Raw genomic sequence first — 14,118 nt, 5'->3', positions numbered from 1 at the left:
GTATAAACGAGATAATTCGGCATAAATTAAGTTATTCCACTGGGTCAAAAATTAATAAAAGCCGTGGGCAGCATGAAGGGTTGCAAGGTCAGAGCTGAAAACAGAGACAGGATCGTGGGGTTAAAGCAGGCCCTAGTAATCCGGGGAGGTTGAACTTGGACTTGAGAAGGTGAAAGGGAGGCGGGGAACACCCCTCCTCTCTCCCCCTTCCCCCCCCCCCCCCCCCCCCCCCCGCGGGGAAAGATACAAGAAAGGGAAAAGTCCAAAACGCTTTGAACAGCTCTTGGAAACTTTCCCCGTCCTGACTGTCGCCCAAGGCAGAGGGCGGATCCGAATCCGAGTACAGCCCGGCGGCCGCACCCTTCCCTCTGCCCTCCCCCCACCGCGTCCCACATTAGCAAACCCACTTTTATCGGACTTGCTTCGCAAAAACCCAAAGCCCCCAGCAACCTCACGTAGGTTTAAATTATTTTATGTCTACTGCATCCCCTCTCCTATCCCCACTTCCACCGTGACACAGGGACGCGCGGCCGGCACCTCCCCAGCTCTCCCCCCAACCGCCCCCCCCCCCCCCCCCGCGACAAAGTCCAACCCGACTCTGGGCCCAGGGACCTGTCGCCCCCTCCGAGACCTGTGGGAACTCTCTATTCTGGGCTTGGCCGCGGTCGCGCGGCCCTTCATCCAGTCTGAGACTGCCAGGCTGGCCGGGCCCCAAGCCTCACGGTCCCCAGCCTCCCTGTGACTAAGAAAGTGTGTCAGGGAGGGCGACCGCCGCGGCGCAGCACCCGGAGGAACTAGTCCTCCCCCCGCCTTCCTCCCCTCCCCCTCCGGCCCCGCGACCTCTCCCGAGAATCCCAGAACAGTCTGGAGAGTTCGGGCGGGGGCGGCTCATCGAAGACGCTAGAGAGTTCGGGTAGGGGCGTCTCCCAGAAGAGTCTGGAGAGTTCGGGCAGGGGCGGTACCCAGAGAGCTGATTGGCCACCGAAAGCCTGCAGGGCTGGACCTAGAGCGAACCCGCTGGAAGATTCCCGACCCGCCGCCTCGATGAGCTCGGTGATTGGCTGAGAAGGAAAAAGGCGGGGCTGAATGGAGAAATAAAAACCCCACAGGCTCCCTGTAATCAGCGAGCCTGATTGGAAGCAGAGAGAGACTGACGTTGTCAGCGAGCCGCCAGCGAACCGAACCGAACCGGAGCGAACCGGCAAGGGCAGCAGCACCTTTTCTGCATTCACCGAGTCCATTTCGCCGATCCCGTCTGAGACTGAGAGCGAGCAAGACAGCAGCATGGCAAAGGGAACAGCTATCGGCATCGACCTGGGCACCACCTACTCCTGCGTTGGGGTGTTCCAGCACGGCAAGGTGGAGATCATCGCCAACGACCAGGGCAACCGCACCACCCCCAGCTACGTGGCCTTCACCGACACCGAGAGGCTCATCGGCGATGCCGCCAAGAACCAGGTGGCCATGAACCCGCAGAACACCGTGTTCGACGCGAAACGGCTGATCGGTCGGAAGTTCAGTGAGCCGGTGGTGCAGTCAGACATGAAGCACTGGCCCTTCCAGGTGATCAGTGACGGGGACAAGCCCAAAGTGCAGGTGAGCTACAAGGGCGAGACCAAGGCTTTCTACCCCGAGGAGATCTCGTCCATGGTGCTCACCAAGATGAAAGAGATCGCCGAGGCGTACCTGGGACACCCTGTGACCAACGCGGTGATCACGGTGCCCGCCTATTTCAACGACTCTCAGCGCCAGGCCACCAAGGACGCGGGGGTGATCGCGGGGCTCAACGTGCTGCGCATCATCAACGAGCCCACGGCCGCTGCCATCGCCTACGGGCTGGACAAGAGCAGTAAGGGGGAGCGCAATGTGCTCATCTTCGACCTGGGCGGGGGCACGTTCGACGTGTCCATCCTGACCATCGACGACGGCATCTTCGAGGTGAAGGCCACTGCTGGGGACACCCACCTGGGTGGGGAAGACTTCGACAACAGGCTGGTGAGCCACTTTGTGGAGGAGTTCAAGAGGAAGCATAAGAAGGACATCAGCCAGAACAAGCGAGCCGTGAGGCGGCTGCGCACTGCATGTGAGAGGGCCAAGAGGACCCTGTCGTCCAGCACCCAGGCCAACCTGGAGATCGACTCCCTCTTCGAGGGCATCGACTTCTACACATCCATCACCAGGGCGCGCTTCGAGGAGCTGTGCTCCGACCTGTTCCGGGGCACCCTGGAACCCGTGGAGAAGGCTCTCCGGGATGCCAAGATGGATAAAGCCCAGATCCACGATCTGGTCCTGGTGGGGGGCTCCACCCGCATCCCCAAGGTGCAGAAGCTGCTGCAGGACTTTTTCAATGGGCGCGACCTCAACAAGAGCATCAACCCGGATGAGGCAGTGGCCTATGGGGCGGCGGTGCAGGCGGCCATCCTGATGGGGGACAAGTCTGAGAATGTGCAAGACCTGCTGCTTCTGGACGTGGCCCCCCTGTCCCTGGGTCTGGAGACGGCTGGAGGTGTGATGACTGCGCTGATCAAGCGCAACACCACCATCCCCACCAAGCAGACTCAGACCTTCACCACCTACTCAGACAACCAGCCCGGCGTGCTGATCCAGGTATATGAGGGCGAGAGGGCCATGACGCGCGACAACAACCTGCTGGGGCGCTTCGAACTCAGCGGCATTCCTCCTGCCCCCAGGGGTGTGCCCCAGATCGAGGTGACCTTTGACATCGATGCTAATGGCATCCTGAATGTCACTGCCACTGATAAGAGCACAGGCAAGGCCAACAAGATCACCATCACCAATGACAAGGGCCGCCTGAGCAAGGATGAGATTGAGCGCATGGTGCAGGATGCTGAGAAGTACAAAGCAGAGGATGAGGTCCAGCGTGAGAGGGTGTCAGCCAAGAACGCGCTGGAGTCCTATGCCTTCAACATGAAGAGCGCCTTGGAGGACGAGGGGCTCAAGGGCAAGATCAGTGAGGCTGACAAGAAGAAGGTGCTGGACAAGTGCCAAGAAGTGATTTCCTGGCTGGATGCCAACTCCCTGGCTGAGAAGGAGGAGTTTGAGCACAAGAGGAAGGAGCTGGAGCAGGTGTGTAACCCCATCATCAGTGGACTGTACCAGGGGGCAGGTGGCCCTGGGGCTGGTGGTTTTGGGGCTCAGGCCCCTCGAGGGGGCTCTGGGTCTGGCCCTACCATTGAGGAGGTGGATTAAGAACCTGGTTTGCCTGTTGTTCTTTGGTGATCCAAGGACTTGATACTGCCCTATATTCACCCATTCTGTCCTTTATTTGAGTTCATTGAAAAATTTACTTGTAACTTGACAATGAACTTGTCTTTTCTCTCTGGTGTATACCCTTGTGTGCTTGAGTTCCTTGTATTTATGTATGTTTATATCATAAAATTTTTTTTTCTTTGTAAATGAATCAACACTGCCACCTTGTGTCTGTTTTTCTGCTTGTATACACACCAAAAGTTGTGGGTTGTATTTTCTTTTATAAAGTAGCTGTATACTTAAGAATACAAAATAAAAAATTTTAAAAAATATATACGTGTCTATTTATATTTGGGGAGGGGTAAGTGGGCTTTTTCTCTATCAAGTTCATAGATAAGAAAGGGACCTTTCTGAACAGTGGTACAAATTTAGAGTAAAAGTCATGGCTATTTTTGTTGGGGCTTAATTGTTTAGCTGGTAAGTGACCTTTGTGTCGGAAACAAATGCCTCTTGTGATTTGACTGGGAGACCGCTTTTACGGTATACTCTGGCTCTGTACCCAGGGATCACTTCTGGTGGGACTTGGAGGGGACACTTTGTACTGCTGGGGAGTGGGTCAGTCACATAAAAGGCAAACATACCTGCTCTATTATTGTTCCAATCCTGGTTGGGGCTTATTTTAGAGAAAAAGGATGGGAGATGCACTAATGTTTCTGAGAGGCAAGATGTTTTTTTTTTCAATGAAGGAGTATTGCTATTTATTCAGCCATTGGTTAGGCTGATTGTGGTGTGGGTTTTATGGCAGAGCTGAGGGGGTTTATGGTTCCATACTGTCCTACACTTTATGTTTTCAGAGTCTTCACTTTCACTTTTCACTTTTGACTGTTTGAGTCCCTTAGTTAGGTTGCAAAATTAGGCCACGGACATGATCTCTGGCTCTATAAAGACTAGCTACGTGACCAAGTGCAAGTAAACCCTCTCTTAATGTTCCTGCCACCCTTTTATTTTCTTTTTGTTTTGGGGTCATACCAGGCAGTGCTCCGGGTTTACTCCTGTCTCTGTGTTCAAGGATCATGCCTATTGGTGCCTGGGGACTGTATGGGGTGCCAGAGATTGAAACAGTGCAAAGCAAGCACCTTACCCTCTGTGCTATGTCTCTGGCTCACATACTTTTCTTTCCTTTTTATGGTGCCGGGAATCAAACCCAGAACTCATGCAAATAAAACATGTTTGTGCTTTACTGCAGAGACATCTTCATTCATGGTTGCCGCCTTTAAAACGAAAACATTTTGTGTTTGGGGGTGGGGTGGGGTACGAATAGGATGGGTGGACACCAGAACAATGGTGGAGGGAGGTGAACACTCTGGAGAGTATGGTGGTGGAATAATTTATATGAAAAACCCTATTAATGTATTGCATGACACAGTGCCTAAAAACTTTTTTAATTAAAAGAATTTGCAGGGGCTGAAGTGTAATAGAGCAGGCAAGGTGCTTGCCTTGCACACCGGCAACCCAGGTTTCATCCCTACATCCCATATGGTCCCTTGAGCACCACCAGTAGTGATCACTGAGGACTGCTGGGTGTGGCTCCCCCAAAACAAAAAGTTGTGGGGGGTGCAGAGAAATAGGTGGTTCCAATTAAAATGCCCTTTTATATCTTTACTCTTTTGTTTGGGGACTTACCTAGCAGAACTGGGGGGCACCAGGGCACTTGGCGGTGCTCAGGAGGCCGTTTGGAGCCAGGGTTCAAGCCTGGGTCTCTGCGCATTCCAGGCATGTACCCCCCAAGCCTGCCTATTATATCTTTCAATAAATATTTACCCTTAGGGTGAAAAGATCAAATATTTCAGGAATGACAAATTTTAGAAATCCCTTTTGAAACTAAAGAAAATAAACTAAAAGAACTGTTACTCTTTCCTAGGCCGATTGCTTTTTTTTGGGGGGGAGGGTTGTTGTGGGACTAGAAGCCACACGTAGTGGTGTTAAAGTCTTATTCCTGGGCCAGTGCTCAGGCACCCATGTAGTAGTGCTGGGGATTTAATCTAGGCCCCCTGCACACAACATGCACTCTAGCCCCCTTGTTACTGAACCCAACTTCAGGTGCTCGCAGTTATAAGAGACAAAAATTGATGGGAGAAGGAGGAGAAGGGGATGTTGAGAGGTGGTAAAGTGTTATGTATGAAGCCCTCTCAGTAATGGTACTACAAGCCAAAATGCTAAAAATTTATTTAAAAATGCCTGTTATAGGAGTTGGAGCAATAGCACAGCGGGTAGGGTGTTTTCCTTGCACGCGGCAGACCCAGGTTCAGTTCCCAGCATCCCATATGGTCCCCTGAGCACCGCCAGGGGTAATTCCTGAGCACAGAGCCAGGAGTAACCCCTGTGCATCGCCGGGTGTGACCTAAAAAGCAAAAAAAAAAGTGCCTGTTATAGAGGAAGGTTGATAGGTGGGAGGGAATCATAGGTTGAGGGAAGTGGACACCGGTGAAAGTATTGGTGTTGGAAAACTGCATGACTGAAACCCAGTCATGAATAACTTTATATTCATGGTGACTAAAAATATTTTTTAATTAACTAATTTTCAAAATCTTGATGGGAGAAAGAATTTATTCAGGGACTAGCAACCTGAGAAGATGGAGGCTCATACCCCACCCTGCCAATCTTCCTCTCAGCTTAGGGCTAGGAGTTTATATAGGGTTATTTGGGAAAATAAGAAATTGGGGCTGGAGCGATAATACAGCGGGTATGGTGTTTGCCTTGCACACGGCCAACCCGGGTTCGATTCCCAGCATCCCATATAGTCCCCCGAGCATCGCCGGGAATAATTCCTGAGTGCAAAGCCAGGAGTAATTCCTGTGCACTGCTGGGTGTGGCCCCCAAAAAAATTTTTAAAAAGAAAGAAAATAAGATATTTACAGTAGGACCTGGAGACATGGCAATGGGGTGAAGGTACCTGCTTTGCATGTGCATGTGGTCAACCTGGGTTTGATTCCTGGCACAACATATGGTTCCCTGAGAACTACTAAGGGTGCCCCTAACAATGCAGGGTATAGTCCCCCCCCAAATTATAGATATATATTTATATATATATTCTTTTTTAAAGATGAAATTTATGGTCATGTACAGAGCAGGAAGTTCTGTCCAGAGGCAGTTTGGCTGGCATTAATGATTAATGGATCCTTGGAGGATGGCACTGTTTCTTGTAACATGGTCCTTTTCTAGGATCTGCACAATAATCTAGAAGAGTTCCTCCAGAGTCCCATGGGCATAGCTAGGAGTGGCCCTTGAGCACCAAACCCACAGTAGCCCCTGAGCATTTGCCAGGTATGGCCTCCAAACTAAACAAAACACAAATGAAGGTGAACAGGAAGTTGCCAGTGCTTCCATGAGCAGCAACTGATGTTAACCAATTTTCTAGGAGTTGGGAGGTTTCTGTAAGGCCCGATAGTATTGACTCACTAGCCCTATCAGCAATGATAGCAGTTAGGGAAATCTCCAACAAGAGAACAGTTCAATAGACAAAAAGATTAAGGCTAGACCAATTAAGTTCAAGACCCCCTCATTAGGAAAACAGTTCCTGGAGGAAGCAGTGTCAGGGCCTGAGCAACAGAACAGCATGCAGGCAGCTTGCCTTGCACAAGGTCTGTCCAGATTCAATCCCTGGCACTCCATATGATCTCCCGAGCACATCCAGGAATAATCCCTGAGTGCAGAGCCAGGAGTAAGCCCTGAGCACAACCAGATGCAGTCAAATAAAACAAAATAAAAAATAAAGGAAGCAATGTCAGAAAATGAGAACTCAATGCCTACCTTTGCACAGAGACATCTTGAAACTTAAAGCAAAATCACATTGTAACATCAACCACAGTGAAACTGGGCACCTAAGAACAGAGAAATGTATGAAATAAACAGATGAACACTACAGGATTCTTAGAAAAGATTAAGCTTCACAGGAGGTCTATACCCCATGGAACAGGAGGCCTACGTCCCAGGGCAAGGGAAGGGAGGATAGACAAAGTACTGAAGTAGAAGGTTTTATTTCCTACACCCTCATGGCCTTCTAAATATCCTATATTCACTCGGCCTAAAGTATGTGACTCAAAAAGATAACTGATTTTGGATTATATGGAGCTCCAAAATCATCCTTTAGTGTTGCCTTTTCATAAGGGATGAAGAAAAATATGTCAACATACTTCACCACTATTTATGAATGGCTAACACTATTCTGAGGATCAAACTCAGGTTGGCAATGTACAAGATTGTACTAACCTTTACATCTTACCCGCTGTTCTATCTCTCTGGCCCCCAACAATAATATTATTGAGTGGATCAGAAGGATTCAGAAAAGTGTTATTTGAAACAAGTTGTTAGATTAAAAGCCAAGAGCAAATGACAGGTTGATTTCTTATTTTGCTTTTTTTTTGGGAGGGCAACACATGGTGATGCTCAAGAGTTACTTCTGGCTCTGCACCTAGAAATTCTCAGGTAGGGCTCAGGGAACCATATGGGGGTGCCAGGGATTAAACCTGGGTCCGCCACATGCAAGGGACGTGTTCTATCCACTATGCTGTCACTGGGGCCCCTACTTAGCCATATTTTTTTTTGGTGGGGGTCACACCAGGCAATGCACAGGGGTCAATCCTGGCTCATGTACTCAGAAATTACTCCTGGCGGTACTTGGGGGGCCATATGGGATGTGGGGAATCGAACCTGGGTTAACCGCGTGTAAGGCAAACACCCCACCTGCGGTGCTATCGCTCCAGCCCCTACTTAGCCATTTCTAAGAGTAAAACCAGCAAGGAAACAATAGGGTCTGGCTTTTGCCCCTATACTGAAATTTATTTTCACTCTAACACTAAGACATCTGGTGCTATTCAGTACGTACTGAACACTTCAGCATTTTCTCACCAACGCAGTGATGGTTATATTAAAAAAAGAAACTAAGGGACCGGAGATACAATACAGTGAGTAAACCATTAGTCTTGCATGCGGTCTACCCAGGGTTTTATGCTGGGCATCCCATATGGTGCCCTGAGCACCACCAGGAGTAATTGCTGAGTGCAGAGCCAGGAGTAACTCCTGAGCATCTACAGGTGTGACCCAAAACAACAACAACAAATAAAGGGTGGGGGATGGAGAATAATTTACTGAGTATAAAACAGAATTCTTCAATCTTCTCATACCTTCAGACAGCATAAATAAGGTGGTAGACAGTGACGGGTCATTCATTCATTCTACAATTCGTTCATTCTTCTGCAGGATGCTGCACTGGTCTGTCTCTATGTACACTGGTGGTTGGAGACACTGTTATGCAGTTTCAATTTAACAAGATGAAAAAGTTTTATATATCACAACAATGTAGATATACTTAACTGTGTAAACACACAAAAAATAAAAGGGCCGGTGGTCAGGCCGTTTCCCCACTCCAGGGAGGTCGATGGTGATGGTCAGGCGAAGGAAGGAAACGAGGCCAAGCTGGTTGGTCTTAGCAGCCGTTTATTACATGGAAGAGATGTATGTCATGGAGGCCTCAGGAATCCACAAGCACGTGCGCCTTTGTTCTCTCAGCTTCTGTCCTCAGCCCCATCTTCCCAGGTTCTCTGATGCACGTGTCCTCCCAGATAGCCCTGAAATCTCCCTTATATAGATCATAGTACCTCTAAAGGGCGCAATATAGTGATGTCATCAAAAGGAGTTACAGAAAGAACACTGAGGCAAAACATACATTGTTTCTTTACATCTGTAGGCCAGTAATCCTGGCCTCACCTTTTTACAAACTACAAGCACTTAGATTAGCACAACAAAGACCAGTCTGCTAGAGCTTGGAATCTACATCTCCAAAATCAGCCAGCCTGGAGCCAGGCATCTACATCCCAAAGATCAGGCTTGGTTTAGCACCTGGGATCTGTATACCTAAGGCCAGCTAGGTTCCTGTGAGATAAGAAAAACTACCTCAATATACTGAAATCATTTACTGAAGGCAGTTTGAAGGGGAGAAAGTTCAGTCTCATCCAAGCTAGTCAGGACACAAAGGAAAACTGCTTCTAGGATGTGTTTCTCCTCTCCTTGTCCAACCAACATATAAGCATACATAATGTTAATCATTTTGTATGGACACAGTAAGAAATACTTTGAGCTTATAGAATTGCTCTCCTAGGGCCATCTCGATCTCAGACTGCAGTGCTCAGGCCAGATATCTTTCCTATTCCTAGCAGCAGGGCCCTAGTCTCGTCGTTACTTTTGGATCATGACATCATTTGCCTATGATCAACCTCTTAATTTATAGTTAAGAATCGTGGCACCTTGGCCTGGCCCATTGCAATGCCAGGGAAGCACATAACTTACCGGCTTGCCCTGGTTCCATCCAGTCCCACGTCGGGACCCTGCCCTTGGGGTGCTAGGAAGTGAGGGCAACTGAGGATTAAGTTGAGAAGGCTGATGCCCAGGAGTGAATAATATTCAAAGCCAATCAATTCCTAAGTTACGGAGCATATTAATTAATTGTCTTCCTGTATCTATACAAAAGGACATTGCATTAAAGTAAACTGCTCAAAAGACATAAGGAGAGGAGAAAGGCAATATTAACTTACAGTACAGCTTCAGTGTCTAAGAAGGATGAGACCTTACGAATTGGTTGGGCAAGAGAGCATAGAAGTAGTTACAGACAGACAAAGTAATGGGAATGACTCGGGAGCACTGTGATGGGTGTAACCTGATAAACCTAAGCTCTGTGTACTCCAACACTTAACTCTATACAGACTTAAGATGGTTAAGATGATTTGAGCCAGAGGCGGCTTGTTGCTGTGGGTTACTCCTTGCTCCACTCTGGGGTTGCTCCTGTCAGTGTTCAGGGTGTCTACTACTGGGTTATATACCTGGGCTGACCCTAATTCCTTTTCCTTGCTATTCCAGGTGGTGCTTGTGCTCTGGGAACCATGTTGTGCCAACAAAGAATAGGGACTCCTGCATGCAAATCATGCACACTGTCCCTCTGAGCCAACTCTGGCAGGAAAAAAAGCTGATCTTTATTTTTCCTGGTTTGGGGGGCCACAGCCGGTGGTGCTCAGGAATCACTCCTGGCAGGACAATGTATAGTACCATGATTGAACCCGGTTGGCATGTGCTAGGCAACGCCCTACCCGTTGTACTAGCACTCTGGCCACTAAGGCTGATTTTTAAAAAACCTATGTACAGGCTAAACCTGTCTTGGGTTCGATCTCTGGCATCTCATATGGTTCGCCGACCACCAGGAGTGATACCTGGGCACAGAAGCAGGAATAAATGCTGTGCACAGTCAGTGTGGCCCCATGACAAAAACAAAATACAGAAATAAAACATTACCAAATTATATATTTAAAACATGTTATTTGTTGCATGTCAATTATACCTCAATAAAACTATTTAAATGGCGGGGGAGGCGGGGCGAGACAGCTGAAAGGGCTGAGAGCAAGCTTTGGGAGCAGGAAGTTAGGAAGGAGGCACTCCAGGTTCCCTAAGGCCTACGGGCCGCGTTACCCAAGGGGTAAGCCCGTGAGCCCTGCAAAACCGAAAAAAAAAAAAGTCATGACGCATAATATGCTTGACGGGTCTGCGGTCTGGAATTGGATAGTGGATTCAGATTTTGACCAAGCACAGTCGTAACTATTCCTTTCCGTGACCCCAAAGACTCCAAACTAGTCCTGGGGAGACGCAACGGAAGCGCAGTGGTTGCTAAAGACTCTAGAGGGCGCACGTGTGGAAGTTGCTGAGGAAGAGCCCTCCGCGCGACCTCTGGCCGGCGGCGGGGTCTTTCTCTGGTCTGTCTAATCAGGTCACCTGTTTTTTAGTTTTTTAAAAATGAATCACAAGACATATACGATCATTCGTATGATCTAGGAGTGTGAGACAATCGTTTATTATCTGTTTTTAAATTTTTTCATGTTCTTGTTTGGGCCAACAAAAGGGGGCAATTCTGCGGGGCGAGACAGGCATAAAAAAAACAGCTATGCCTGTCAGGACCCCGACTCCAAACCGCCATAAATAACCCTCACCGCGCCGTTGGCGTTCTCTTTGTGCAGAAAGCATGGCGGTTCCGATGGATTGTGGTAAACTGCGGGGATCCCGCACACGAGGGGACGACTGCGACGTCCCAGGAGCTCTACGTTTTCCTTACATGACCGCTGGTTGCCAGGTAATTTGGGTCCCTGCTGTGTGTGGGGGGGAACTTAGTCTTGGGCCGAGCATGATGAACTACCTTTACAGACTAGAGTTTCTGATGTCCCCGTGACGCCGCTCTTTGAACTGACCCGGCCCGGGGCAGGGGAGACTGAGCTAGCGTGACCCCGACCTTTACTGACACGGTGGTTTTCTTCCTAGGCCCCGGACCCATGCACGTGGACCGTGGCGCCACGGAGGCAAGTACCGAGCGGAATCGGGTGGCTGGTGGTCGCCTCGGGGACGGATGGGGGGGTGGTGATGATGACCCAGGTGACTCTGAGTGTCTCGCTGACGCCATCACCGCAGCGCGCTGACCACCCCCAGCCGTTTGGGATGCTGGTACCTGGGGCGTGGGGAAAAGAGCTGGCGTTCTTGGGTTTACTTATTTGTAATTTCTCTATAGGTATTCAAGGCGATCTCCTGGTTGTGATTGAGTACAGGTGAGCGTTGCGTGAGTGCTGCGGAGCCTACTCCAATGAGCGCATGCGCCAGCGCGCCTTTTTTTTTTTTTTTGGTTTTCCAGGGACCGCTTTGCTGCTTTTACTTTCTTAAAGCTATGTGACTGACTAAATCTGCTCCTTAGCCCTCTTTGTTAACACTCGGGCTCCTGGACCGTTTACTTGTGCTCCATATACTCAAGCCTTACACGAGGGAGCACTTTTTCCTACCTAAGCATCCTTTTTCCTCTCCACCCCTTTTCTTACTGCGGAGCTCTTCTGTGGTTTTACATTTATTCACTCCTCCACCTATTTCTGAGCTTACTTTTTTTTGAAACTGTTGGATGCTCTGTCATTTTCCAGATCGTCTGCCCTTGATCCAGATTTCTCCAAATTGGGAATGATGATTTCTCAGACTAGAGTCTCTGACACTAGGCCTGATGTCAAATTTAAATTCTGACTCATTTGAGGAACTGGATATTTGGTCTCTGAGAGGAGTCAGCAGAAACTCGGTCTGCATGTCCTTAGTGATTTTCTTGCTTCCATCTTTTTAGCTGGAAAGCTTTGGCTTGAAGGTCTAGCCAGGGATGAGTCCCTTCAGAGATCAGTGCTAACCCGGTGGCTGAGGCTTGGGGCCTGCTATCTGAGAAATGCCTTTGAGGGTGCTGCGAATCCTAGGGTACAGTTCATGAGAGCACCGGCTGCCTCTGGCAAGTGAAGAGGACTCCCAGACTACAAAGGTGAGTGTCTGCCAAATTTTCTTTTTAAAAATTGGGGGTGTTTCTGGGCCAGAATGTTCAGCAGGCATCTCTTTTGACCCGGGTCAAGAGAGCAGCGCCGGTTATAGCCCAAAAACATGAAAAAATTAGGGTTGTGCACTTTTTCGTTCAGTTTTTGGTCCACACCCAGTGATGCTCAAGGGTTTCTCCAGGCTCTTCCCTCAGGAATTGTTCCTGGAGGTGCTAGGGGACCACGTGGGATGCCGAGGAACATGCCCTTAGCTGCTGTATTATCTCTCCAGCCCCCAAATGCTTTACCACTTAAACTAGATCACCCCAGTTCTCAAGCATTGTGTTTTGAGGATACTTGCATATGTCTAACATGTTATATATGAACTTTCAGGATTTTGCTGACACAAAGGAAATCTTCATGGTGATCTTGTACTTGGAAATCGTGGATTATTGGACACAACACCTACCACTCAGCTCTTTTCATTTAAAAACAAGTACTTATATCCAAAAGATATAAAACCCAATAAAATGCTTTTATGAAAGACAGTCTGGTCTCCTGAAAAATGGCACAAAGAATGTACAAAAGTGGTACAGAGTGAAAGATCACAGTTGACATCTGGGTGCATCTTTACAGCTGAGCAATATATAATTGGATCATAAGACACATTGATACCAATAGACTTTTGTTTGGGGGCCACACAGTGGCTCTCAGGGGTCACTCCTGGTGCAGGGTTTATGTATTAACCGGGTTTTCTGGGAATAGTTTAAACTTTAGGGATGGCATAGTGCTATGAATGTGGTGCCCCTAAGTGTGAAAAAGATTGAAGTATGTTTACTGCTAGATTCTATGACTTATAATTCAGTAATTGACTTTTTCCCTTGGCTGCACCCGGTGGGACTACCAAATAGTGTGCTGGGTATTGAACCCAGGTCAGTTGCCCAGTGACTTTCCTTATCATTCCTTTTGCTAACTTAATTGGAATTACCTTGGGGCAGTTAACACCTGTACTTTAGTCCTTGTCTCAGGACTTTGGATTAGCTTTATTGAAAAGGAACTTGCTCTCAAAGTTGATTAGAATAAATTATTTGGGGCTTCCCACCTGGTGGTGTGAGCCAAGTGCCTTAACTGCTGTATCATGTCCCTTTTAAAACATTTTATAGTTTTTTTATTTGGTTTTCAAAGTCATTGATAGTGTAGAAATATATGCCTAAAAACTTATTAGTGACTTTATCCCGCCACCAGTATTCCCATATTCCATGCCCAACCCTTTACCCCCCAAAAAAGATTCCTGGGGGCTATTGAGTGCAGCTGGCAGGGTGTATGTAGCCTACCTGGATTCTGGTACCTCATCTGGTCTTCCAATCTGCCATGAGTGTTCTCAGTGCAGAGCCAGGACTAAGCCCAGAGCATTGCTGGGTGTGGGGATTTTTTTCTTTTTTTGCTTTTTGGGCCACACCCAGTGATTACTCCTTGCTCTGCACTCAGGGATTACTCCTGGCGGTGCTCAGGGGACCATATGGGATGCTGGGAACTGAACCTGGGT

At 48.5% G+C, this 14,118-nt stretch overlaps 1 protein-coding gene, 1 long non-coding RNA gene and 2 other non-coding genes across 4 annotated transcripts; all 4 read left to right on the top strand.

Annotated features, from left to right (window-relative positions):
- Positions 1-1,153: 1,153 nt before the first annotated feature.
- LOC130035199 (heat shock 70 kDa protein 1B) lies at positions 1,154-3,542 on the top strand. Its single transcript, XM_056126762.1, has one exon. The coding sequence runs from the start codon at positions 1,285-1,287 to the stop codon at positions 3,208-3,210; it is 1,926 nt and encodes a 641-aa protein (XP_055982737.1). The 5' UTR covers positions 1,154-1,284; the 3' UTR covers positions 3,211-3,542.
- An 8,118-nt stretch (positions 3,543-11,660) lies between these two features.
- On the top strand, positions 11,661-11,722 carry LOC130036329 (small nucleolar RNA SNORD48). The gene has a single exon (XR_008794369.1). It is a non-coding gene; the product is annotated as a small nucleolar RNA SNORD48 (small nucleolar RNA).
- An 85-nt stretch (positions 11,723-11,807) lies between these two features.
- On the top strand, positions 11,808-13,111 carry LOC130035965 (uncharacterized). Its single transcript, XR_008794266.1, has 3 exons — positions 11,808-11,846; positions 12,398-12,583; positions 12,966-13,111. It is a non-coding gene; the product is annotated as an uncharacterized LOC130035965 (long non-coding RNA).
- On the top strand, positions 12,240-12,306 carry LOC130036328 (small nucleolar RNA SNORD52). Its single transcript, XR_008794368.1, has one exon. It is a non-coding gene; the product is annotated as a small nucleolar RNA SNORD52 (small nucleolar RNA).
- Positions 13,112-14,118: the final 1,007 nt, after the last annotated feature.

Source organism: Sorex fumeus, unplaced genomic scaffold (genome assembly GCF_029834395.1).
Source record: "Sorex fumeus unplaced genomic scaffold, SorFum_2.1 ptg000063l, whole genome shotgun sequence".
Classification (NCBI taxonomy): domain Eukaryota; kingdom Metazoa; phylum Chordata; class Mammalia; order Eulipotyphla; family Soricidae; genus Sorex; species Sorex fumeus.
This window is presented reverse-complemented; position numbering and strand designations above follow the sequence as displayed.